Source organism: Saccopteryx leptura, chromosome 4 (genome assembly GCF_036850995.1).
Source record: "Saccopteryx leptura isolate mSacLep1 chromosome 4, mSacLep1_pri_phased_curated, whole genome shotgun sequence".
NCBI classification, from domain to species: domain Eukaryota; kingdom Metazoa; phylum Chordata; class Mammalia; order Chiroptera; family Emballonuridae; genus Saccopteryx; species Saccopteryx leptura.
Window position 1 is genome coordinate 125,272,330 of NC_089506.1, and position 26,316 is coordinate 125,298,645.

Here is a 26,316-nt window from a genome sequence, read left to right on the forward strand (position 1 = left end):
CAGTCGCGATCTGGCAGGCAAGGGGCTGGCTCCCTGCTATGTGAGCATTCTGAAGTCACCAGGTACTTCTGGTCTGGGCAGGGTGGTGGTCTGGCAGCACACAACCCCCAACTCACAACTACTATGGAGCTGAATAAAAGCATTCAGATGCCCACCAAAGAAACTTTCACACAACCTCAGCAGGCAAGCTATGAGGACAGGGCCCATCAGCATGGCGTAGAGACAGGGCGCTGAGCACAGGATACAGTGACCCAGACCGGTACACGCGCACAGGGCAACACCAGGAGTGAGGGGCTCCACTCCTGGGGAAGGAAAGGGCCCATGTCTTGCATGTCACTCCTCCTAGGCCTAGGCCCATCAGCTGTCACTATCCTACAGAGAGTAGTGCCAAGAGGTGGGCGCTCAGCAGAGCACGAGTGAACTCAGATGATGGCATTTCGTTGAGACCCAGGGAGACTACGCCCGAGCAGTAAGGGCAAAGCAGAGGCAGATCCGTGTCATCTGGACACAGGTCTCTGCCATCCTGTCTGATGGAAGAGAACTCTGTCACAGCCTCATAAGTTCTCTTAAGCAATGTCCACAAGCTACCAGGAATGCTAGGGGGCAGAGCCAAAGGATGGGAAACCAAGAAACCACAAGGATCTGTGTAAGTAAACATTGACTCTCTGAAACCACAATGTCTTGAGTTTAAAATGTATGTAAAATTAGAATACACAAAAACAATAGCACCAAAGGCCAGAGGCAGGTAAATGGAGTTAGAATAGCGAGGGGTCCTTGTCTTGCCTCAGCAGCGGTGAAAACTAACTCAGCATCAATGTTGACAAGACAAGGCCCCTATTACACTGCCTTGTGTAGCACCGGAAGAACAGGCATGAGTAGCACCGGCTAAAGAAGAATAAAAAACAAATATGAAAAATACCTAATTTATCCAAATGGTAGCAAAAAGAAAAAAAAAGAACAGATGGGAGAAATAAAAAACAAAGAGTAAGAGAAGCTTTAACACCGCCACTCCAAAGCAGTAATTACATCAAGTGTAAACAGTCTTAAATACTCTAATTAAGAGACTGGATAAAAACAAAACAAGACAAAAGCCAACCATACACTATTTTAAGACATACACCTTTAAAAAAGAGAGTAAGAGAGAAACATACCTTAAATACATTGGCATAGAGAGATTAAAAAAAATAGGATGAAAAAGCTACATTGTGCATATAGAAATCCCAGACAAAGCTGGGTTAACAGCCTGACCAGGCGGTGGCGCAGTGGATAGAGTGTCAGACTGGGACGCGGAGGACCCAGGTTCAAGACCCGAGGTTGCCAGCTTGAGCGCAGGCTCATCTGGCTTGAGCAAGGTTCACCAGCTTGGACCCAAGGTCCCTGGCTCTAGCAAGGGGTTACTCGGTCTGCTGAAGGCCTGCAGCCAAGGCACATATGAGAAAGCAATCAATGAACAACTAAGGTGTCCCAACGAAAAACTAATGATTAATGCTTCTCATCTCTCTCTCTGTTCCTGTCTGTCCCTATCTATCCCTCTCTCTGACTCTGTCTCTGTGTTAAAAAAAAAAAAAAGGCTGGGTTAGCTACAATATATCAGACAAAACTGACTTTAAGGACAGAAGCATTTCCAAAGATAAAAAAAGGGGCATTTCACAAGAAAAAGGGTCAGTTTAACAAGACATAACCATCTTAACCTGTAACACAGCATCAAAATAAAAGGTAAGAACTGTAAGAGAAATAAACCTAAAATTATAGTGGGAATGATCATCCCTTCCCCAGAATGATAAACAAAGAGATTTAAAAGTGAGAGTATGAAAAATCTGAACATAGCATTTGGTAAAGGTGACCTACACACTGCTCCCAAGTGAAGACCATGCAGCGCCATGAACACCCACCAGGGGACCGGATGGTCCACAAAGTGAGTCTCAACCAAGGACAAAGGACTGAGATTCCGTTTGTGTCCTCCAGCCACACAAGGATGATGCCCAAAACCAACAGACAAGGTTACTAGGAAATCGCCCAAAGTGGGTAGGAGAAACAACCATGGAAGTTAGAAAATGCTGTGAATCTACTGTTTGATGCAACCTCAGTCAGAGGCCAACGGGCAGTCTTGAAGGAAGTTGACCAGCCACTTCTAAAGCTTGGTCAGAAATGCAAGGGCCAGCAATAGGAAAGACATATGGCAAAAGAATGAAGTTGGAGGACTTCTACCTGGCACCAAGACTCACATAAGACCACCCCTGCTGAAACAGAAGAGCACTGGTGCACAGGAGGCCGACAGCCCCACACCGCACAGGTGGCTGGTACCTGGGGAAGGGGGAGCTAGCAGCCAGAGTCCCCTGTGGCAATGAACGAGGAGTCAAGAAGCCCTGCAATGTAACAGGAGACTGCCTTCAGGACCTGGGTGAAGCAGAGCTTTCTGAGGTCAGCATAAAAGCACCCAGCAAAGGAACAGGACCAATAGGCTAAACTACACTAAAGTAAGAACATCTGCTGATCAACATGGGTCATTCGAACATAAAAAGGCAGCCAGCAACGAGAGAAAACATCTGCAATATGTGTGTCTAAGAAGGAGTTATATCTAGTCTTAAAAACTTCTCCAAATCAATAGAAGAGAGACAACCTAATAGATTAAAAATGTTTCAAGACCACCCCACTTGATGGATAAACACCTGGACAGGCCCTTGCCTCATCAGTCACAAGGGGACCATTCCCTACACACCCACCGGAAGGCTGGAATCTGTAGAAGGGATAGTGATAAAAAAGCCACTGGAATTCTAATATGATGCCAAGGACTTCAGAAAAGCAAAAAAAGTTTGGTAAAATCCACTAAAGCTGGACAGAACTGACCCAGGCCCAGCAATACCCCACCCAAGTGAATACCCAACAAAGTGCACACATGTGCAACAGGAGAAACTAGGACAGCCCAACCTGGACCCTGGCCATAGAAGGGTTCACCCAGCAGTGAGCTCAGGCACAGCACTGCCACGGTCCAGCCCCGCAGGTGTGTGGGTGAACGTAGACACAATGCTAAGGAACCCAGACACACACAAACATGCATTGTAAGACTCCATTTACGCCAACTCAAAGGACAGGCAAAATCATTCCAAAATGTTAGAAGACAGACAAGCAGTAACCTTTGAGGAGGAAGATGGCAAGGCATCCCTGGAAAGCTTTGGGTGCTGGAAGGTTCCAGATCTGCCCTGGACATGGTTCCGTGGTGAAGTCACTTAGCAAATGTCAAGCTGTAAAAAGGGATTCTGTTTTGCTGTACATACACTATACTTCTAAAACTACCAAAAGTAGCAATTAGGAAAAGCTCAGCAACTCCACAAAAGTTAAGTGAACCACAGAGCAGTTCACAGAAAAAGAAACACCATGCTTCTCAATATGACAGGATGCTCATTTTGCTGCCAGGTGATGAGTGGCAAGAGGCCTGTGCCAGGTTGCGGAGTAAAAGTGGCTGAACTCCCTCCACACAGGTGCCAGGCAGAAGCCACCTGGTTCCACATGCTCATGCCCTCCAACACTGCACTTCCATTCTAAACTTCCTACAGACACACCCCCAAACACACTGAAATGCTCACGTGTATAGACACTGTCCCAGTGTGTCTGTAACAATGGAAGACTAGAGGGCTGACTCCATAAGAGTCCCTGCAAGATGGGGGCTGGCCTCAGGAGGACACACTGACAGTGGCGTCCCCACACAGACACACATTTGGGGAACAGCTGTTCAATATTTGATGTTGATAAGTAAGTTGGTGCCACGCCCACGCCAGGCCCCCATGACCTCCCCACGCACACCTGCTGGTGCTTTCCCATGCACAGACCCCCTCACCTTGGCTTACCCCTGTGTTTTGCCGACCACTGGGACCAAGCAGAAGCCATGAAGTACATGCCCCCCTCTGCAAACCCCAGACAACACTGGCCTGCTGAGGCCAAGCAGCACTCACCTGGGAGAAGACCGTGTTCTTGTGGATCTTCTTATAGATCAGGGCGGGGCAGATAAAGCAGATGAGGCTTCCCATGGTGGCGCCTGTGAGACCCAGGATCGTCTCCACTAGGGATAAGAGGCAGGAAGGGCTGAGTATCGAGGTTGCTCTAGCCACCAAGCCAGCCTGCCACAGAGGCTCACTCAAGCACGACTCCAGGTGGGGTAGAACCACCTGGTCTGTGCCTACAGGACATCCAGGACCGTGCAGGCCACTACTTCCCAGCTCTTGTGTCTCAGGCAGGTTCCCTGCTCTATTCCTGTTTCCTCATTAATGCCACTGCATCCTGTGGCCATGAGCCTCACTGAGGCAGCAGGAACACCTCCCTGGGGCCCCCAGCACAAGGCCCAGCACCACTGCTCTAGCTCCTTGTAGAAACCAGGGAGACTTCTTGACAGTTCAGCACCCATCATCCTGAACCAGGGGCTGGCTCCACACTGCATGGCTCCATGTTAACTGCCATGCTGCTCAGAGTGACCGAGCAGGACTATCCCAGGACACATGTGAATACCAGGAGTATGGGGCCCTGGGCTGTGACCTGAGGAGGGCATGTGCAGTTCCACTCAGGATCTGATGATAAGTTTGTCTGTCCCCAGGGAGCTGGAGGCCTGAAAACAGACACCCTGCACATTCTCACCTTTACCCTGGTGAGGCATCAACTAAATCAGGTGACAGGCAGGAAGGAGCTGCTTTGTAGCAGCCACCTGCACAGATCAGGCTGGCTGCCTGCAGCATGGTTTCTGCCTGGGTCAACTCAGGTTTTCACACCTGTTTGTAGTCCCCATAAGCTGCCACGTTTATCCTACACCTTTCCTGATGCTGAAGAAGATTCTCGGGTGCCTGAGAATTTCCAGATTGTTTAGGGAACAGAAGAGCGGCAGGAGACTCGGAGATAAGGTGGCCACTGAGTGTCCATACATATCAGCAGGACGCACAATAGGAGGGGAGTGCGTGGCAAGGCCGGTGCCAGAGCAGCAGCACCCACTTACCACTAGGGATCATCATCCCACCAACCATGGTTCCAAACACAACCGAGAGTGTGAGTGCCTTGAACCGCAGGGGTGGCATGTAGCCTCCAGCCGCGAAGGTCCCATCTTTCTGCTACATGTAAGAAAATGCAAACAAAAAGGTTTTGAGATGCTGGTTTCCCCCACTGCTCTCCTGGGAGCAAGACCCAAAGGGCCCTGCTGATGCCCCAGGGGTCTGCACGGAGGCCCCACACTGTGGTCGAACAACACTGATGTGAACCTGCAACCTGACCTGTAAGGCCCGGGTCACTCCTGTGCTATGGACAGGCTCCATGACTTCAGGTGGAAAGGTCAGTGGCAAGTCCCAATATCCTCTGGGAGCAATGCCACACAACTTCATGTGAGCCCCCCCCAACAGGTCTCAGGGTGGGACCTGCACACTCAACACCTTGCAGTTGTGTGACATGCAGGGAGAAAAATAAAGGGAACAGCTGAGAGGAGGCACACTCAGCTCCTTCACCTCTGTGCCTCAGTTTCCTCATGTGTAAACATGGGATCAGATGGCAGTGAGGACCAATTAAAGTGACGGAAGTGAAGCTTCTAGAACAGGGGACTATAAAAACACCAATACAGGGAGGCTTCAGAACCTTCCAGACTAGAACTTCGAGCACCCAATTTCCAAGTCCTAGGTAATTTTCTTTTGACAGATGGGAGGCTACGGACAGAATTTCTTTCTTTTTTTTTTTTTTTTACAGGGACAGAGAGAGAATCAGAGAGAGGGATAGATAGGGACAGACAGGCACTGAGAGAGATGAGAAGCATCAATCATCAGTTTTTCGTTGTGACACCTTAGTTGTTCATTGATTGCTTTCTCATATGTGCCTTGACTGCGAGCCTTCAGCAGACTGAGCAACCCCTTGCTCGAGCCAGCGACCTTGGGTCCAAGCTGGTGAGCTTTTTGCTCAACCAGATGAGCCCGCGCTCAAGCTGGCGACCTTGGGGTCTCAAACCTGGATCCTTCCGCATCCCAGTCCGACACTCTATCCGCTGCACCACCGCCTGGTCAGGCCGGACAGAATTTCTAAGCAACCTCAGGATGGTAACTGTCTCTATCTTCTGACCCAGGACTTCCTATGCAAAACATTCACCCAAGAAATACTCCAGAGAGAAAAAGGAGGGCTGTGTGTGTGGACTTCATGAGAGCTATCCCTGAGAGGTCAGGGCAAAAGGCCAGCAACAACCGGAGCATTTGACCAGGTGAAAGAGCAAGGGCACGGAGATAGCGAGTTTCCATGGAATACAGAAACCCTCGGCCTGTCCCCTGAAGACAGAAGACAGTAAAGGCTATGCTGCTGTGCCTCTGTGAGGAGACACTCGCCCGCCCGGCCGTCCCTGTGATAGGTGTTTATTTCCTGAGTTAATGCTGCCTCTGGGCCACTGTGGATTTTCAATGTTAAAACAATTAAAACACGTCACGTACAGCAGCACAAACCCTGCTTAGATACAAAGTGCACGTGTGCCTCAAACAGTGAAAGACATGGGCTGGTAACCCACAGGGTGGGGCCAGGCTGGACATCAGGAAGACCTACAACCACATGAGATGCCTGCCACCCCCCCACCAAGGGACAAAGTGCTAAGTCAGGCCTGGTTTGGCGCTCACTGCCTAAACAGCTAATGGGTTGAGGGGGGCAAACCAGACAGGGAGGGTGGCCAGTACTTCAGGGCTCAACCTCTGTCATGAGCTGCTGTCTCTAATGGCAGGATCCATGGGAAGTGCTCTTAACTGACGTGCTGACGTGGACAATGAGCCCTATTCCAGCTGTTTCAGGGCCCAGGGGTCCCACCCTCCACAGTCTGACTGAAACACTCTCCCCTGGAGTCTCTGGACAACAGTCTGTGGCCTAAACAAGTCACATGGGACTTGTATGGCCACCAAATGTCCCAGTTGACGCCAGAGACCAGGCTCAAGGACCTCAGACAAGGGACACGACATTGCCACAGAGAAAACCCACAGATCCTGGATTCCCGAGATGTCTTTGGGCATGAGCCATTATATGTGTGCCTTCTGTTGTCAACTCAGGAGCAGTCAGAGCTGGAACATTTGAAAGCGTGTTATCAAAGCCTCAGCAGCACCGTGTCCGCACACATGATGGCTCAGACCTCTTTCGTCACACCGTGAGAATGCTCAGTCCCACTTACTTGAAGTTGACAGTGCACTGACCCCAATACCCAGGATCAATCAGCTCCTGCCCATCAGGCCGGCCCATCCCCACCCCAACCATTCCTCACTCCTGACTGCGTGAACGCAGGCTCCTGAGGTCTGGCTCCTTCTCTGGGGAAGCAACTGCATAGCTGGGAAGTCACAGTGATGACCAGACCTGCTTGGACAATGGGCTGACTCCACATCTGACTCAGTCCCTGTCTGTTCTGGTACTGTCTCTTTTCCCCAAAGTTGGATTTTAAAAAATCCCTATTAAAAGATTTCATTTTAACTGAAGTTTTTTTTTTTTTGTTTTTTTTTTAATGTTTTTTGATTTTTTTTTTAATTTTTATTTATTTATTTATTCATTTTAGGGGGGAGAGAGAGAAAGAGAGAGAGAGAGAGAGAGAGAGAGAGAGAAGGGGGAGGAGCAGGAAGCATCAACTCCCATATGTGCCTTGACCAGGCAAGCCAGGGTTTTGAACCAGCAACCTCAGTGTTTCCAGGTTGACGCTTTATCCACTGCGCCACCACAGGTCAGGCTGAAGTTTTTTTTATGTTTAGCTAAAAGAGCTTGCCTACCACTGGCCAGGAAAGTGAAAACTAGCAAAGCCACTAAACAGAACATAATCAGGATCAGGAAACTCACACGTAACCAGCACATCGTCATCTGGAGGGTGGAGACCTTACCTGCTGCTCGAACAGCAGGGTGTTCAAGGCCTGTCTGCAGGGAAGGATCATCATGGGGAAGCCCACAGCCACCGACATCATGAAGCCAGCGCGAATCATCTGGGTCACCAAGTTGGAGGGGAAGTGCATCAGCACGTTGCCAGCAATGGCCTCGGTGAAACTCACGTAGCCAAAGAACCCCACCTGCCAGAAGACAAAGCAGAGGGAGTGTGCTGGGTCAACCCTCCCTGGAAAGGCCTGCGGGCACCTCACAGGCACCCTCCTGCCTCGTAAAAGGTCCTCCTTGATAAAGGTAAACACCTAAAAGTGAGGGTCCCACAAGGCTTTTCATGAAGACAACAGGGCACCAAGACCATGGAGCTCCTGAGGGCAAAGGGAGGAGCCAGGGGCCCCACAGTCCCTACAAGCAGAGGGCAGACCTTAATGTGGTTTGAAATCCCAAGCAAGGCACTATGGGATAAACAACATCCCCATGGACAGAAACACTCTGTCAGTGATGATCTGCAGGGACCATTTGTAAACACAACTAGATTGCTGAAACCACGGAGCTCAGGGCAACGAGCCACAGCCTTTGCGTATTTGCAATTTTGTCTGTAATGTAATGAAACAGCACATAGGAGCATTACAGAGGCTGGGGGAGAAATCAACCCACTGCACTGTCACTGCCAGTGGCTGCAGCCCTTCTGCAGGCACCAGCCGGGGCCCAGACAGCGCCATCCACCTGGAGCTCCTCCTGGGACAGGAGCACCAAAGCTGCCAGGGCAGAGTGGTTCTCAGGGTGAAGTTGAGGAGCTTGCGACCACTGGGCTCTGGGACACCTGTACAGGGGTTCTGAGCTAGCCCAGAACCGGTCTGTGCCAGGGGACTGTGAGTAGCTGGCAGGAGGTAGCATCACTCTCGGCACAGCCACCCACCCGGACATGGCGGGAGGGGGGTTGTCCTACCATGACGTAGAAGGTGGTAACCACGTTGAGGGAGGAGGCAAATATGGAGCTCATGGTTTTCACTGACGGCTCATCCAGGCTGTCATAGGTGGGCAGGACCTGACTGTGTAAAAACAGGTGGCTTCACAAAACAGATTCCAGAGACAGACATGCCCTCTCAGGCTCCCAGTCCCACATACCCAGCCTAGAATCTATGACACCTCCCCTCCCACCACACTCTCCACCACATAACTCAAAACTGAGTCAAGATGTTGCAACATTGGGAGGGGGGCCAGGTATGCACTCAGAGCCTTCCCCACGTGTTCCCTGCAAACACTTGACAAGTGCCACAGAATGAAAGGCCGTTTGTCCCACTGAAGCAGGGGCGTGACTGCTCCGGGCAGCATGTTTACAGGGGAAGCAGGAAGCGGTTCAGAGCATTACTGTCAAAAGACTGCAAAGTTAAACAAACACAAGCTGGCCTGGATGCCCGCCCATCTCTGCGCCTCAGCAGTGCTCAGAGCCGCATGGACAGGAGACAAGAGATTCCAGAGCAGCGGCCTCTGCCCCATAGCCCCGGGCCAGGCATGCAGTGCTGATGGGTGGGGAAGGGACACGTCCATGTGGGCTCTCCTGCAAGAATCAGAAATGGGGGGACATGGAGGGGGTCTGAGGGCAGCCCCAGGAAAAGGGAGCTGCGCTGGGGGCATCCAGACAGGAAAGCAAGGGTGATATTGTGCTGAGGGTGGCCGCTCTCCAGTCTCATCCACTGTGCTCCCAGTGGAGCTCACAGACATGGCCCCAAGGCAGCCGTGGGCACTGGTCATGCAGTGCACAAGTCACACAGGTCCTGAGGCACTGGGGGGAGGCGGTGCGTCACAACAGAAAATCATCAGCATTAAGGAGACAAGCACAGCAGGCAGTGGAGCCAAACCCCAAAACCGCCTTTAGAAAGTGAGATACAAACAAGGAGGATATGCAAACTTGACCACAAAGCGAAAAATAAGAACAGGTGGAGAGGCCTGGCTGCCAGAAACTGAAGCCTGTCACCCGGTCCTGTGCATAGGTCTCATCAGGCACTCCCATGGGCAAAGGTCACCCGAGGACCGGGATGCTGCAGGCCTGTGCAGCTGGGAGGTGGCAGAGGACCTGCAGGGGAAGCAGCTTGAATGTGCCAACTGGCTCCTGGGGCTGGAGCAGGGTCCATACTAGGGAGCTCAGTTTGGGGAGTGGCATCAGCTCCAGGACTTGGGACTTCCCTCCTCGACCCCTGTACACACAGGAGGAGTCCCTGACCTGGATGCTGTGGGCACTGTGGGGAAGGGTCAATATATGGTCAAGTGTGGAAAGGCCAGCCGCAATCACCCCCAAACATGTCTATGTCCCAGTGACCCCTGGTGATGAGAGCCACAGACACCCATGATGGCCCATCTCAGCATTCCACCTTGCTAAACAGCCCTCGTGACTCAGTTTACCTAAGTCAGACGGAGCTTTCTCCATATAACCACCAGGCACACTCTTCCTGCCCCACTGCACAGATCCAGGCCCAGAGTGCCCTCCTCTGGGTACTGCTGGTTCTGCATCCCAGCACTCACTGGCCACAAAGGAAGACCAGGAGCCACACATATATGGCAAAGCAGAGGCCTGGTCATCCCTGCAACAAGGAGACCAGTCACATAGGTGGGGCCTGGAAGTCACTGGCAAGGGCAGACAGGAGCCTCAATCCCTGCACATGCTCCAGTGCAGACACAGTGGGAGGAAAGAGCTGTCTCTGCCCCTGATGGGGAGGTCAGCAGGCTGGCCGGACCGGGCCGAGGCCTGTGGACACCCCCCCTGTTCAATGGAAGACATGAGCGTATCTGCAGGCCAATGTCCTCTGTGAGGGGCAGAATGAACCGCGCTTATAAGCCTTCCAGACCTATCATTTGACCTAACAACCAAACCTAACAGATGTGTGCTAGCTGCCATGTGGCCATTACCAAAACAGACCAACAATGGGGTTATTTACTCATTTCTTTTTTGTATTTTTCTGGAGAAGCAGGGAGGCAGTCAGATAGACTCCCACATGCACCCGACCAGGATCCACCCGGCATGCCCACCAGGGGGCGATGCTCTGCCCATCTGGGGCGTCGCTATGTTGCAACCAGAGCCATTCTAGCGCCTGAGGCAGAGGCCACAGAGCCATCCTCAGCGCCTGGGCCAACTTTGCTCCAATGGAGCCTTGGCTGCGGGAAGGGAAGACAGAGACAAAGAGAAGGGAGAGAGGGAAGGGTGGAGAAGCAGATGGGTGCTTCTCCTGTGTGCCCTGACCGGGAATCGAACCTGGGACATCCACATGCCGGGCCAAAGCTCTACCACTGAGCCACCAGCCAGGGCCAACCACGGGGTTATTTTTTAAAATGCAAACTCCAGACAAAAGGGACAACTGATAACCAGGTGCCAGGGAAAGAATGTGACTTCCATCACCAATTGTGATGGAACGCTGAACAGCAAGAGAGGAGTGTGTTCTGCTGGAAACTGAGCTGCCAGGAGATGAGAGGTGGGGACAGAGACTTGGCTGGATCTTGCATGTGATGCGAACACAGGATGAGTGCATTTCATGTCACACTGGTTTGTGATCGGCGCCATCATGTCCATGAGAGTGATGAAGGTGGGGGGATCGCTCCGCCAACCCCCGCACGCTGATGGTCTTTTCCCATCTGCACTGGATTCACACCTCTTTACTGAGCGGGTGACTGGCTCTCGCCATGGTGGTAAAGGTACTGCTGCTGGAGTTATAGAAACAGCCTCGTCTGCACTCAAGAGCTCCATGCCAGGGAAGGCTCACACTCACATGCATACAGACCTCTGAACACATCCCAGAGGCCGCCTGCAGGCAATGTTTGTGCCACTTCCTTCTAAATATTCTCATGTAAACAACTTACTTCTGGAAAAATGTTTGGGACTCTGCGGATCAGATGGTTTGGGCTGTTTCACACTCCTACAGCCAGCTCTTCTCATGGGGGCCTGAGCCAACTGGGTGCTCTCACCAGCAGTGCCACAGCATTTCAGGAATAAAGTTGATTTCTCAATAGAAAAGCTATATAGGTGCTAGCCGGGTAGTTCAGTTGGTTAGACCATCATCCCTATATGCCAAGGTTGTGGGCTCATACAAGATGTGGTTAGGGCACATACGAGAATCAACCAATGGCCTGACCAGGTGGTGGCGCAGTAGATAAAAGTGTCAGACTGGGACACAGAGGACCCAGGTTCGAGACCCCGAGGTCACCAGCTTGAGCATGGGCTCATCTGGTTTGAGCAAGGCTCACCAGCTTGAGCCCAAGGTCACTGGCTCGAGCAAGGGGTCACTCAGTCTGCTGTAGCCCCTTGGTCAAGGCACATATGAGAAAGCAATCAATGAACAACTAAGGAGCTGTAACAAAGAATTGATGCTTCTCATCTCTCTCCCTTCCTATTTGTCCCTATCTGTCCCTCTCTCTGATTCTCTCTGTCTCTGACACACACACACACACACACACACACACACACACACACACACACAGAAAGAATCAACCAATGGCCTGACCTGAGGTGGCAAAGCAGATTAAGCATTGACCTGGAATGCTGAGATCGCTGGTTCAAATCCCCAGGCTTACCCAGTCAAGGCACATACAAGAAGCAACTACTACTATGAGTTGATGCTTCCAGCTCCTCCCCTCCCTACTTTCTCCCTCCCCACTTTCTCTCTCCTCTCTCTAAAAATCAATAAATAAAATCTTAAAAAAAAAAAGGAATCAACCAATAAGCCTGACCAGTAGTGATACAGTAGATAGTGTCAACTAGGGACACTGAGGTCCCAGGTTTGAAACCCCAAAGTCTCCAGCTTGATCATGGGATCATCAAGCCCAAAAGTTGTGGCTTGAGCAAGGGGTCACTGGCTCAGCTAGAGCCCTCCCCCCATCCCAGTCAAGGCACATATGAGAAGCAATCAAACAACTAAAGTGACACAACTACAAGTTGATGCTTCTCATCTCTCTCCTTTCCTGTCTTTTGAAAAACAATCAACCAACGAATGCACAAATAAGTGGAATGAATAGATGTTTCTTTCCTCTTTCCCTTCCTTTATTTCTAATCAATAAAAAAAATTAAAAGCTATATAAAAATATAACTATCTTCCTCAAGGCAGAGGGAGAAGATCACGACTGAACAGGACACAATTTTTGGTGGCCTAACTGGGCAAGTAAGAAAACAGACAGATGAGGCCCATGGCCCAGCACTGGACCCCCCACCCACACAGAACACAGGCCCACCTAGGCTCTGGAAGCAGGTGGTACTTACGACTGGCAGGCAAAGGACATGCCAAAGATGGGGATGCAGCGGAAGATGCCCTCCCAGCGAATGTAGCTGACCCGCTGCAACCATTGCCCACCAAAGAGGCCGTGCTTGAGCGAGGACAGCACAATCTGTGTGAGGAGGAGAAAGAGGTGCTTGGGGACCAGTCAGTCCCGCTCCCCATGTCAGCCGGCATGCACCCGTAGCAAGCCTGGTGCCAGGAGGCCGGGATTCTGCACCTTCAGGGTTCCCTGCCCTCTGGTGGACAACAAGCTGACCAAGTGCTGCCACAAGGAAAACTCACTGCAGGGCCCACCTGCACTCAGGCAGCTGCCTGTGCAGGGGCCACTTAGCCCACGCAGTGAGCAGTGAGGCCTACTGCAGGGCCCACTCCGTTGCCCCAAGGACAGGATGGTTCCCCCAAACTGGGCAGGTCCTTGCCCAGCCCCATGACGACAGGCTTATGGAGAGCAGTGGCTAGCCGTCACAGGCTGACACTCACGGCTACGGGCTGCTAGGAACACATACAGGTGCTTGATCCTCTAAGGAGAACTGACTCCAAAGACTTCCAGGTCCTGTTTCCCAGGGCAGATCATTCTGACCTTGCCAGTGAACGGGCAGATCATGGCCCAGGTCCCAGGGAATCTGCTCAGCCTCTAAGCGTAAGAACCAGATGCTCCGAGTACCCACTGTACATGGGACCATTCCATCTGGTTGCTTAGAAACGCTCACTTAGAAAAAAACACCCCCCATGACCAAATACTGGCACTGTAACTCCTGACCACACAGTCACCTAAAACTCGTCCCCTAATATGAGACACGACCTCACCCTCACTTCCCAGGGGACCAGCTGCAGGTGCATATGGACCAACCAGCGAGCCCCTAACACTCACCACAAACATGAACGCGGCATAGAAGAGCAGGGCCATGGCACTGAAGGACTGGATGGAGGCCATCATGTTCCGCTGCAGGCTTAGTGGCAGCACAATGCACAGTGACACCACGAAGAGCAGGAGCATGCGGAAGGTGTCTGTCACCTGGGGGCCAAGCAATGCTGGGCAGGTGCCACACAGGAGTATCTTGTGCTTCCAGCCCAAGTGCCCAGACCTGACACCTCCTCTTCCCACAGGTCTGAGATGGGGACTTACAGGGTGTTACATAAGCATGCCAAGACACCAGACACCTGAGGGGTGTCCTTACCTGAAATCCAAACAGCCGAGCAAAGAAGTTGGTCCCCAGGTCGCCAATGACGACATAGAAGGCAATGCAGGTCCCCAGCATCAGACCAATCATGCTACAAAGAAGGGAGTCGTGACTTTCATGGCACTTTACAGGAGCCTGTGGTCTCACCACAGCCAGAGCCAGCCCTCAGCTGAGGATCAGGCTCCAGCTGTGCTCGTGGTTCTGCGGGGATGCTAAGGCAGATGCTGGGCCTTGCCGGCCACTACTGACATGTCGCCCAAAGGCTGGGCTGCATGAAAGATGCAATTTCACACGTTTACAGGACCTGGATACGTCTGTGGAGTGCAATTTTTACTATGAACGTATACTGAATAACAGTACACTTTATGGGGTTTCATATTCTCTCCACAGAAGCTTCTGAGAGTTCTCTCAGGTGCAACAAACACGCATTGTGATGTCAGACAAGTCACAGGACAGCGCCTTTCGGAAAGGGTGATCCCATATTCAGAAGCCTGAAAGTGCAATTTCCCAGCAATGTTTTCATCTCATAAAATTTTACTCCAAAGGGAGAAAAATAGGACATTCCTAGTTTAATGCTACCTTAATGCAACAGTGTGTTCAGGGGTGGAGCATGCCCGTGTGGGAACAGCCCTGAGAGGGAGACCACCGCAGAGCTCACGTGGTGCTGTATTCCCGAGCTTTCCATGTCATATTTTCCTTTGAAAGACTTAAATGAGGCATTCAACCTTGAAATGGATCATTTTAAGGGTACAATGAATTGAACTTTGAAATACTTACTAACACTTGAGAAAGGCACTATAAGGTATAAACCAACCCTGGTCTGAAGCATAGGCTTCATTTTGTAACCATCCTCAAGTTTCCCTGTTAGGTACAGGGCTGAGGGGAGAGGGGGAAGACAGAGAAAAGCCTCCCCCAAGGGAGTACCACCTACCTGGTCTCCACTAGCATCTTCCCGGCTTTTCCATAGGCATGAAATGCTAGTGCAGAACAGAAAGAGAATCAATGCTTGACAGCACGAGGAGAGTATCAGTCAAGACGGGTCCAGGTACAAGTTGTGAAATGCAATGTGACAAAAGCCCGCTGGTCTGGCATTTCATGGTGTAAGGGGGGCATACTTTTATTTTAGTCCCATGCTTTTCTTAGATCTGTCATTAGGAAGTGGAAACCACATAAAACAAGAAGAAAGCAAGGAAAGACAGGCAGTTGGTTTTTCACAAAAAAGAAAGGAAGGAAGAAAGGAAGGAAGGAAGGAAAAGAAAGGAAAAGAAAAGAAAAAAAAAGAAAAGGCCTGGTTGCCTAGCCCAACATACCCAGTATTCACAGCTTGAACCAGAAGGCCTAAGAGCTTTTATGTTCTCTATCTGTGATTTTGAAAGAAAATTTAGAGAATGCTTTCAAGTATGGCACTCTGGGATGGGAGGGGCGAGCACTCTGGGGCTGGCCCACTTTCAAAGTACACAGTGGAGAGCAGTGTCAGTCCTTCTTTCCTGACCACTGAAACACTTCCAGCAGATGGGAGGTACCTCTCCCAGGACCTGACAGTGGCTAGGTAACCCTGCAACATGCCCCTCCCACAATGGTCCAGCAGGATGAGGGAAGAGGGAAATTTCATCTCCCAGGAACAACCAGAGTAGGGTGTATGTGACAGGAGGGCCCCAGTGTCCAGCCCCTCGTTTCTCCTTCATCAGGGCCAGGGCCCTCCAGGGAGACCTGGGAAGCAGGAGGCACGCAGGCCATTGGTGTGAATGACTCCAAAATAAACACTCGTCCTCACTTGCAAGTTACTTAGAAAGAGAGCGTTGCCAAAAGCAAGAGAGCCTGGCACCTGGCTCGGCTCCATGGTCATGGCGCCTAGGCCAAGCAAAGACTGCCCTCAGGGTCCCTCTGGCCTCCATGGCTGGCTGACCCTGGATGGAGACTCACATCTCAGGTGCCCCTAATAGAGCCTATTTGTAGCACAAAGCAACCTGTACCGAACACAGGTCCTTGCACAGGACGCTGATCAAGATGCAACTTCAAAAACTGGGAGTTCCAGACAGCATCCCAAGGCCATGTTGTCAGCAAAAAGAAGCTCTCAAAGCCTCTCAAGGATGCCCCCGACACCACACAAAACTGAGTGCCCTGAATGTGGAAGCGGCACACTACTGGCTACCCCATCCTTTTTCTTCTCCAAAAGGAAGCTCAGCATCTATGACAGGGGTCCCCAAACTTTTTACACAGGGGGCCAGTTCACTGTCCCTCAGACCATTGGAGGGCCGGACTATAAAAAAAACTATGAACAAATCCTTATGCACACTGCACATATCTTATTTTAAAGTAAAAAAATAAAACGGGAACAAATACAATATTTAAAATAAAGAACAAGTAAATTTAAATCAACAAACTGACCAGTATTTCAATGGAACTATGCTCCTCTCACTGACCACGAATGAAAGAGGTGCCCCTTCCAGAAGTACGGCGGGAGCCGGATAAATGGCCTCAAGGGGCCGCATGCGGCCCGTGGGCCGTAGTTTGGGGACCCCTGATCTATGACATACCCTAAATACTCAGAGCACCCACCAGAGAAAGTTCCTGAGCACACCTGCATCCTAGACAGAGGGAAGGGGCTCTACGAGGTCAGAGGACAAACCTCTTCACCCTGAAAGATGCAACTGGTCCCAGGGTGACTCAAGGTGCTGTTCCTACAGAGAGCGGCCTGCAGTTCAAGCCTACCTGCCCTCCCCCTTTCCTTCACTGGGGGAAACCCCCACCCATACTCACACCACACACACCACACACTCCCTACACCATTTCAGGTGTCAATCCCTCAGCAACCTCTAACTCTAAATCTCAAATACAAAAGCCTAGGAGTCACCCCCAGCCTCCTGACTAGTGTGGCTCTGGGAGGATGGAGGGGCATGGTCTGCCCTCTGTTCCTCTGGGGGAGCCACAGCACCAGATCATCCCCCAGGGCTGGGCAGCATCTTCCTGAGCAAGCACGCATGAATGCGGACTGGACACTGAGGTCCAGCCTTCTTCCTCAGTTGTGACAGGCATTCTGCAGTTAACAGGCCAGGCCACATGGGGACAAAGGCCAGCGGGGTCTAAGCAGTACTCTTGCTGAATGCAGAACTGGTGTCAGGAGGAGCACCGAGCACTGGGTCAGCTTATTCTCCTGGGGCCACATCATGGCCCACAGGCCAAGGCTGCTGTGGACAAAGGTAATTCCTAGCCAGCCTCATTCGGTGAAGGATCCTGGCCCCCCACACCTCCACTCACATCCTAAGAGTCTTTTTTTTTTTTGTATTTTTCTGAAGCTAGAAACCGGAAGAGACAGTCAGACAGATTCCTGCATGTGCCCAACCGGGATCCACTCGGCACGCCCACCAGGGGGGCAATGCTCTGCCCACCAGGGGGTGATGCTCTGCCCCTCCGGGGCGTCGCTCTGTTGCAACCAGAGCCACTCTAGCGCCTGGGGCAGAGGCCAAGGAGCCATCCCCAGCGCCCAGGCCATCTTTGCTCTAATGGAGCCTCGGCTGCGGGAGGGAAAGAGAGAGACAAAGAGGAAGAAGAGGGGGAGGGGTGGAGAAGCAGATGGGTGCTTCTCCTGTGTGCCCTGGCCGGGAATTGAACCCGGGACTTCTGCACACCAGACCGACACTCCACCACTGAGCCAACCGGCCAGGGCTACATCCTAAGACTCTTGCTAGCCAATACCCCACAGCAGCAGGGCAGAGATGGGGCTGCATGCATGGAACCATATGGGTGAAGTTGGTGGGATAACCTTAACCCAGCCATGCCCAGAGCCAGGGCTTGGATGACAGTTGACTCCCCATTGCTACTTGCACAGAGGACAATAAACATTTGTTGATAAATGAGGGTTAGGAGGGTGTAAAGCCCCCAGGTGTGAGAAAAGCCTGGTTTTATGGTCCTTATTTCCCCAGCCAAGTAGCCACATGTCTGGGTCACACATCCCAGGACAGTGGAAGAAACTGCTCTAAACAGCCTCTGCAGGCCCCACACCAGCCCAGTAGTGGTAGCGGGCTGACCAGGGCCACTGATACATGCAGTCGGATGACTGAGGGATCAGGAGACCATATGCTGCTCACACTGGAGGGTCCCAAGGTGCTGGCTACACCCTAAACAGTGCAGGACTGGGACACGGAACCCTAAAGGCAACTGACTAGCTGGCATTTCTGCCCATCTTCTGAAAATGGGGTTTAGAAATTTCTCTGTGGAGGAAGGGCATGCTGGGCATGCAGGTAAGGGAGAAGCTGGTGAAATTCACAGCCCAGGAGCAGACGACAAAACACAGTAGCACCAACAACAAACCACTGAAGCTGTGAGTCCCCAGCTGGCACAGTCTGCTATGCAGCGAATGCCACACGTTATGCCCACTACCAGGGGCTAGGCCAATCAATGGGAACTCTCAAAAACTCAAACCCACCCATCCAGGGAGTGCATGATCCCCAGCACTGTCCCCAGGTCTGGACAGAGGCCATCTGTCGTCCATCCCCTCATCCCCACAGATACTCAATGCCTGAGGACTTGCTAACTAGACTGTCTGCCCCAGCCTGTGGCTAGGGCTCTCCTCTTGGGTCACCCTTTTGGGCCCAGCACAAGTTCTAGTGGCATATCTCACCCAGGAGAAGGGAGGACAGGGAAAAAGGCCCTTGAAGCAGCAGCAAGAAGTGGCTGGGAGGCAGGCACGGCTGCTGACCATGGGGTTGAGACAAAGTCTCGGCTCCTCCTGTCTAGGGCTCCTTTCCATGTGCTGGGTCCCTCCATTTCTGAGATGGGGTCACAACCCAACCAAGACCAAGGGTGGCTGACGCTGTAGACTGGGCCCAGGGACACTGTGTGAGCCTCTGCTTTGGTACGCAAGACACAATGGACCTGACCTGTGGTGGCACAGTGGATCAAGCATCAACCTGGAATGCTGAGGTTACTGGTTCAAATCCCTGGGCTTGCCCAGTCAAGGCACATATGGGAGTTGATGCTTCCTGTTCCTCCCCCCTTTCTCTCTTTCTCTCTCTCTATCTCTCTTCTCTAAAATGAAGAAATAAAAATAATAATAATAAAAAACCCTGAAGTTTCTCTTTAAAAAAAAAAAAAAGACACAATGGGAGGCCACTGGTGGTTTCAAATCCTTTTGCTTCTGATGTGGGAACTGGGCTCTGGTCATCCCAAGCAGGAGCCCCCAGCCACCGTGTGGAAGGCTGTCCACAGGCAGCCTTGCTTTTTTCAGCCTTCCACATCTAGCCAAACTGGTATGCCTTCGCAGGACTAAGAATAATCAAACAGCAGTCAAAAGCCACAGCCTCTGCAGTCTGTGGTCACCGCCATCATTCAGGCACAGACAGGCACTTCGTGGGGCATCGCCCACAAGAACCCGGCTGTACAGAGACCCTCAGTGAGGAGGAAAGGGGTCACCTCGCAGGCCCCAGCCCTGCAGACAAAGGAAAGGGCACACCAGAGCACATTTCATCCCAAGCAAAACTAGTTCTCCCCATGGGTCAAGTTTAGCAAATAAATTTCACTTCCTCAGGTGAGTCCAATGATGAGTCTGACAGCACCATTCTCATAAAATAGGAAGAAGGAACGACCTTCAGGCCTGAGGTCAGAACAAACCGGCACCCGGGTGCCAGTGCAAAGCAGACAGATGGAAGCTAGAGGCCGTGCCCCACATGGGTCTTGCAGGTGTCATCATTTTGTTTATCCCCCTGAAACTCTGCATACCATTTCCTCCCTACTTCAACAGCTGTCAGCTGAGGGCCAGTGTGGGCCCTACCAGGAGGACCCAGTGTCCCAGCTGCACATGGGCTGGGGGGGTCAGAAGCTTTCAGCCAGAGGCCAGGAGTTTTCCCCAGACACACACAAGGTTGGCTCCCACCCTCAATTTCCCAGGAACGGAAGGCCGAGCCAAAGGGTCCTGAGGCAGGCACAGACATGGCAGCCTTGACATGGTCCTCAGAGCCAAGCTGTCCAGCAAACATTCCAAATCAAAAGGAAGCAGAAGTGCAGCCTTCTCTTCCTCAGCCAAAATCCAAGGAAGAAAGAAAGAACTAAAAGGAAACAAAATTGCAACCAACAGCATCCGGAAACAGAGAAGCCGTTGGACAGACAAGTGAACTTGATCCCAGTGACAAATCTGTCCAGGAACACTGTCCCTCTGTGGCATTCAGAGTGAGGCAGGAGAGCAAGACACTGTCAGGCAGCTTTGAGGAGGCTCTGGGACTCAGCAAAGGCAAGCAGAAAGCAAGTCAGCAAGGGGTGAGGGGCTGCTGGTACTGCCTGAACTTGAAGGGGCCTCTCTGTGTGTATTTGCTTAATGGAGAGCATCAAGGTAGGAGGGTGACGGCACCTCAGAATCTTTCGTATCACCTAAATTTTAAAGAATGTGACTATATAACAGTTTTTTAAAAATTGCATTAAATATAAAAATACGGAAAATAATTGCTGTTGAAGACACACCTTAAGAACAAAGTGGGCCTGACCAGGTGGTGGCACAGTATATAGTGTCAGACTGGGATGCAGAGAACCCAGGTTCAAAACCCCAAGGTCACTGGCTTGAGCACAGGCTCACCAGCTTGAGCAAGGGGTTGCTGGCTTGAGCCCAAGGTTGCTGGCTTGAGCAAGGGGTCACTTGCTCTGCTGTAGCCCCCCCGGTCAAGGCACATATGAAAAAACAATCACTGAACAACTAAGGAGCTGCAATGAAGAACTGATGATCCTCATCTCTCTCCCTTCCTATCTATCCCTCTCTCTGACTCTCTGTCTCTGTCAAAATAAATAAATAAATAAATAAATAAATAAATAAATAAATAAATAAAGTGGAAGAAAAGTGAATACTATATATAAAGGCATAGGCCCCACTCCCATTTAGAACCCTATGCTCCTTAAGGAGGTACTTAATGCCTTCCCAGCAGAGCCCACATCCTCACCCAGGCCTGCATAGGTCCTCCGTTTGCTCAGGCTGGCAGCTTTCACCAAGAACATGCAGGACTGGTGCGTCATCCAAGAGCAGAAAGCCAAGAGCAGAGCCCCCAGGACGATGCCACACTAGAAGGTTGAAAGAAAGACATTGACAAAATAAAACTGCCCTATCTTTACCTTACACACTGGTCATCACATCCATGGCTTCTGAAAGCCCCTCCATTACCCGTCTGTCCCTAGAGACACAAGGTCCCATCTCCATTTCACTCCCTCCCCTTTATTTTTTTAAGATTTTATTTATTCATTTATTTATTTATTTATTTAGAGACAGAGAGAGATAGGGACAGACAGGAACGCAGAGAGATGAGAAGCATCAATCATCAGTTTTTCGTTGTGGCATCTTAGTTGTTCATTGATTGCTTTCTCATATGTGCCTTGACCATGGGCCTTAAGCAGACTGAGTAACCAGCGACTTTGGGTCCAAGCTGGTGAGCTTTTGCTCAAACCAGATAAGCTGGGCTCAAGCTGGTGACCTCAGGGTCTCGAACCTGGGTCTTCCGCATCCCAGTTCGACGCTCTACCCTTTCAATGGGATCAGTCCTGGCCCTGGCTGGTTGGCTCAGCAGTACAGTGTTGGCCCGCTGTGTGGAAGTCCTGGGTTCGATTGCTGGCCAGGGCACACAGGAGAAGCACTCATCTGCTTCTCCACCCTTCCCCCTCTCCTTCTTCTCCATCTCTCTCTTCCCCTCCCGCAGCCAAGGCTCCACTGGAGCCAAGTTGGCCCGGACGCTGAGGATGGCTCCATGGCCTCCGCATCAGGCACTAGAATGGCTTCAACTGTAGTGGAGCAACGTCCCAGAGGGGCCGAGCATCACCCCCTATTGGGCATGCTGGGTGGATCCAGGTAGGGCGCATGTGGGAGTCGGTCTGTCTGCCACCCCACCCCCTTCTCACTTAGGAAAAATGCCGTAAATAAATAAATGGTTTCAATCCCAGGATGTGGAGGCCACATGCTTTGTCCAGAGACATAAGATCTGTTTGTGATCCTTAAAAAGCACCAGGGACCATCTCTTCCCAGCCCCAAGTCTGAATGCACGCTTCATGGGGTCTCACTTCTCTGCACCCTCTACACCATGTGCGACCTTCTAGCTACTTGAATCAGCAGCAACAAGTGGTAAACATATTCTGGAAGAAAGAGATTAAAAATGACATTTACAACTTTCTTATAAGTTAAATAGACACCTACCATCTGACCTAGCAACTGCATTCCTGGGTATTTACCCAAGAGAAATGAAAACATGTGTGCATGCAAAAACCTGTGTCAACATTTATAGATTTATCTGTAATCCATAAACTGAGGAAACATCCTACTTGTGTCTACTAGAGCTGAACTACGATCTGACTCTTTACTCAGAAGTCAATACCCCACAAAATACACAAAGTCAGAGCCTATGCCTATGTTCATAAGAGCTCCAAACAGGAAGCACCCTACGTGTCCAACTAAGGTGAAAGAATAAATAAATTGTGGTAAGTCCATACGGTGGAATACCAGCCAGACATTAAAATCAACGTATAGGCCCTGGCTGGTTGGCTCAGTGGTAGAGCGTCGGCCTGGCGTGCAAGGGGTCCCGGGTTCAATTCCCGGCCAGGGCACATAGGAGAAGCGCCCATCTGCTTCTCCACCCCTCCCCCTCTCCTTCCTCTCTGTCTCTCTCTTCCCCTCCCGCAGCCGAGGCTCCATTGGAGCAAAGATGGCCCGGGTGCTGGGGATGGCTCCTTGGCCTCTGCCCCAGGCGCTAGAGTGGCTCTGGTCGCAACAGAGCGATGCCCCAGAGGGGCAGAGCATCGCCCCCTGGTGGGCAGAGCGTCGCCCCCTGGTGGGCGTGCCGGTGGATCCCGGTCAGGGGCATGCGGGAGTCTGTCTGACTGTCTCTCCCCGTTTCCAGCTTTGGAAAAATACAAAAAAAAAACCAACGTATAATAGATTCTATTTACATGGAATTCAAACACAAGCAACACTGATTGGGACCTAGTTATATGTGCTTGTTCACTTTATGAAAACTCATCATAATAGACTTCACGTAAAATGTGTGTACTTCTCTGTAAGTACATTAGACATCAATAAAATGTTATTTTTTTTTAAAGTACTAAAATTACGCCTGACTTGCGGTAGCACAGTGAATAAAGTGTCAACCCTGAGCACTCAGGTTGCTGGTTCAAAACCATGGGCTTGCCTGGTCAAGGCACATATGGGAGTTCCTCAACTCCCTTTTCTCTCTCTCTCCCTTTCTCTCTCCCCCAACCTCTCTAAAATGAATAAATAAAAAAAATTAATGAAAGTACTAAAATTACTAAAACAAACAAAAATGAACTTTAAAAAAAAATGACATGGCTATCACACACTAAATGTACATATCCCCCGCCTGATCCGGCGGTGGCACAGTGGATAGAGCGTCAGACTGGGATGCAGAGGTCCCAGGTTTGAGACCCCGAGGTCGCCAGCTTGAGCACGGGCTCATCTGGTTTGAGCAAAGCTCACCAGCTTGGAGCCAAGGTCTCTGGCTAGAGCAAGGGGTTACTCGGTCTGCTGTAGGCCCACAGTCAAGGTACATGTGAGAAAGCAATCAATGAACAAATAAGGTGTCACAACGAAAGGCTGATGATTGATGCTTCTCATCTCTCTCTGTTCCTGCCTGTCTGTCCCTGTCTATCCCTCTCTCTGACTCTGTAAAAAAAAAAAAGTACATATCCCCAAACTGCCCACTTGCTTCCCCCTATGCTCCAGCCAGGAGCTCCTCTGGGAGATGCCGAATCCATAGGACAGTGGCTGCCCTAACTCTGCCAGGCCCTCGGGACAGGAGACTGTTTCCAGTCCTTGTCTTGCAGGCAGCCTCCATCACAGAGCTGCGAGCTCTCACTGAGCAAGGCAGCTTAGCCATTTTTAAATGCTCTGGGAGGGGCTCGTGCCCTCCACATGGCAGATACACAAGTCTGAGGACAGCCATAGTGTCATCTCCCATACAGGCAACAAGGCTGGCAGCACAGACATGCTGTTTGTTGGCTAGTCGTGTTGGCAGGACCAGCCAACACGACCCAGGATGCAGTTTTGTGCCAGGCAAGTCGCAATGCACATTGGTATACGTAGTTCTTCCAGAAACACCCCACAGTGGCCACCCACAAGGGTCAGGCAATGCCAGGATACTGATGCTGCCCCAAGGGTGCTTGCCACCAACATGCCCACCAGCCAAGTCAGGCACAATCTCACCCAGACAGGCTGGAGGGCTCCAGGTGGGGTATCAAAAATCCCCAGATTAGCCTGACCAGGCGATGGTGCAATGGATAGAGTGTCGGACTGGGATGCAGAGGACCCAGGTTCGAGACCCCGAGGTCGCCAGCTTGAGCGCGGGCTTATCTGGGTTGAGCAAAAGCCAACCAGCTCCATTCCCCACCCTCAGGCTCTCTGCAGTGGGCACACAGGAAGCTGAGAAGGGAATGTTTAGGGAAGAAGTGACCCAATTTGATGACTCCATCAACCTCCCTTTTGTAAAGTACCCAAAACCTGTCTGTGGATCATTTAAACAGAAGCCAAGTGGGTTCACAAGTCAGAAATGGTGACTTTCTCTCACACGGTGTTTAATATTGGCAGGAAACGAATTCTCTTTTATTTTTTTCAATGTTTTCGTCTGCACATGGGACCTGAGCACATCTGTGCAAAACCCGGCGAACTTCGCAGCCAACTGGTAACCAGTGCCCCGTGTACTTCCACGGGGAAGCTCGCAGTGCCCGCCCCCGAACGCCAGTGAAGCGGGATTAGGGTTTTCAAAAACAACCAGAACAGCAGCACTGACTCCGGGCCACTGCCCGTGTTAGGACGTCATTTTGCTCTGCTGCCCTTTGCTCGCTGTCCAAAGTTACTTGAATGTGCGGAACTTGCTGCCGGCGCCCAAACTGGGAGCTTCTCACAGCGAACATTCTCCCGGATTCTGTCTGAGGACGCGGGGGCGGCGGGCGCGGTGCCCACTCAGCCCCAGGCCCACCCGGCCCGACGAGCAGAGGGCGGCGAGCACTGCCGGCTGCACTCACCTGTTTGAAGCAGAAGGGCATGGTGAGGACACTGACTCCTACTATACTGTTCACTATGTTCATGATCAGCCCCCAGTTGGAGGCGGCGGCCGCGGTCATAGCGCGGGGCCTGGGGCCCGCGAGCCCGAGAGCCCGGGTGCGAGGCGCCGGGACCACTGCGGGCCGCGAGGCTCTGACGGGGACGGGCAGCTGCCTGGAGGAGGCAGCCTCGCGGGAAGACGACGAGGGCTGTCAACCTGTAAACCCCACGAGGCCCCGCGGCCGCCTCATGACATCGCCTTCCGCTCACTCAATCCCGCCAGTCGCCTCCCTGTCCCCGCGCCCAGGCCCGGAAGAGCCGTCAGCTGCCAACCAAGCACACTTCAGACCGGCCTCGTAGCCTCGGACCTCACACTTCCGCCGTCAGAAGGCATCTCCTCCCGGAAGTGACTACACGAGGCGGAGTTTGTGAAGGTTGTGAGTGGACGGGGCCTGTTAGGGACCAGCGGGGCTCCGTAGGGGCGGGGCCCTAATGGGAGGGTCGCAAACCAATGAGAGGCAGGAACTGTCGCGTGGGCGGGGGTTGAGGGGGTTGGAGTTACGGCCCGGCGGCGGGAGAGCTGGGCAGCCGGGGAGGTGTGCACCTGATCAGAGTGCTGCGCTAGTACTACAGAGCTGGGCTGCTGAACCCCACCTTTCAGGAGCTGGAGCATTAGGGACTCTCAGGGTTTCGAGGGTTCGTTTTAGCTAGTACATCCTAGGACCGAAGTCGGAGGGTGTAGTTGTACTCTGGGCGCCGAGGCAGAGCCTTAACTGTCGGGGCTGAACCCTTAACCTGTTCGAAAGTGTTAGCACCTACGTTTTACGAATGAGACGCTGATGCACAGAAATGTTTGGTTTTTTAGTTAAGGTCTCAATGCTCGTAAGAGTGGCATGGGATTTCCTCTCCTGGCCGGCGCAATTCAGAACCACCGGGAGCAGTGGAAAGAGAGAATCCAACATTCTAATATTAATGGCGCAAAGGAAATACTGTGAGAGGGAGAAGAGGTAAAGGC

General features: G+C 51.7%; 1 protein-coding gene across 4 annotated transcripts in view; it reads right to left on the minus strand.

The window, feature by feature from the left end:
* The window catches only part of SLC38A10 (solute carrier family 38 member 10), a 40,956-nt gene extending 15,249 nt beyond the window's left edge, over window positions 1–25,707 (minus strand). Inside the window, exons 1-10 of one of the 4 annotated variants that reach the window (XM_066381508.1) lie at window positions 25,283–25,707; window positions 21,208–21,325; window positions 15,216–15,261; window positions 14,282–14,375; window positions 13,975–14,118; window positions 13,088–13,212; window positions 8,792–8,894; window positions 7,848–8,030; window positions 4,979–5,090; window positions 3,951–4,057 (exon numbers count right to left, since the gene is read on the minus strand). In XM_066381508.1, the coding sequence (XP_066237605.1) occupies window positions 3,951–4,057; window positions 4,979–5,090; window positions 7,848–8,030; window positions 8,792–8,894; window positions 13,088–13,212; window positions 13,975–14,118; window positions 14,282–14,375; window positions 15,216–15,261; window positions 21,208–21,325; window positions 25,283–25,381 (1,131 nt within the window). In that variant the 5' untranslated portion in view covers window positions 25,382–25,707. The remainder of the gene's footprint in view (window positions 1–3,950; window positions 4,058–4,978; window positions 5,091–7,847; window positions 8,031–8,791; window positions 8,895–13,087; window positions 13,213–13,974; window positions 14,119–14,281; window positions 14,376–15,215; window positions 15,262–21,207; window positions 21,326–25,282) is intronic. The other 3 variants (XM_066381507.1, XM_066381506.1, XM_066381510.1) reach the window with 3 other exon arrangements.
* Window positions 25,708–26,316: the final 609 nt, after the last annotated feature.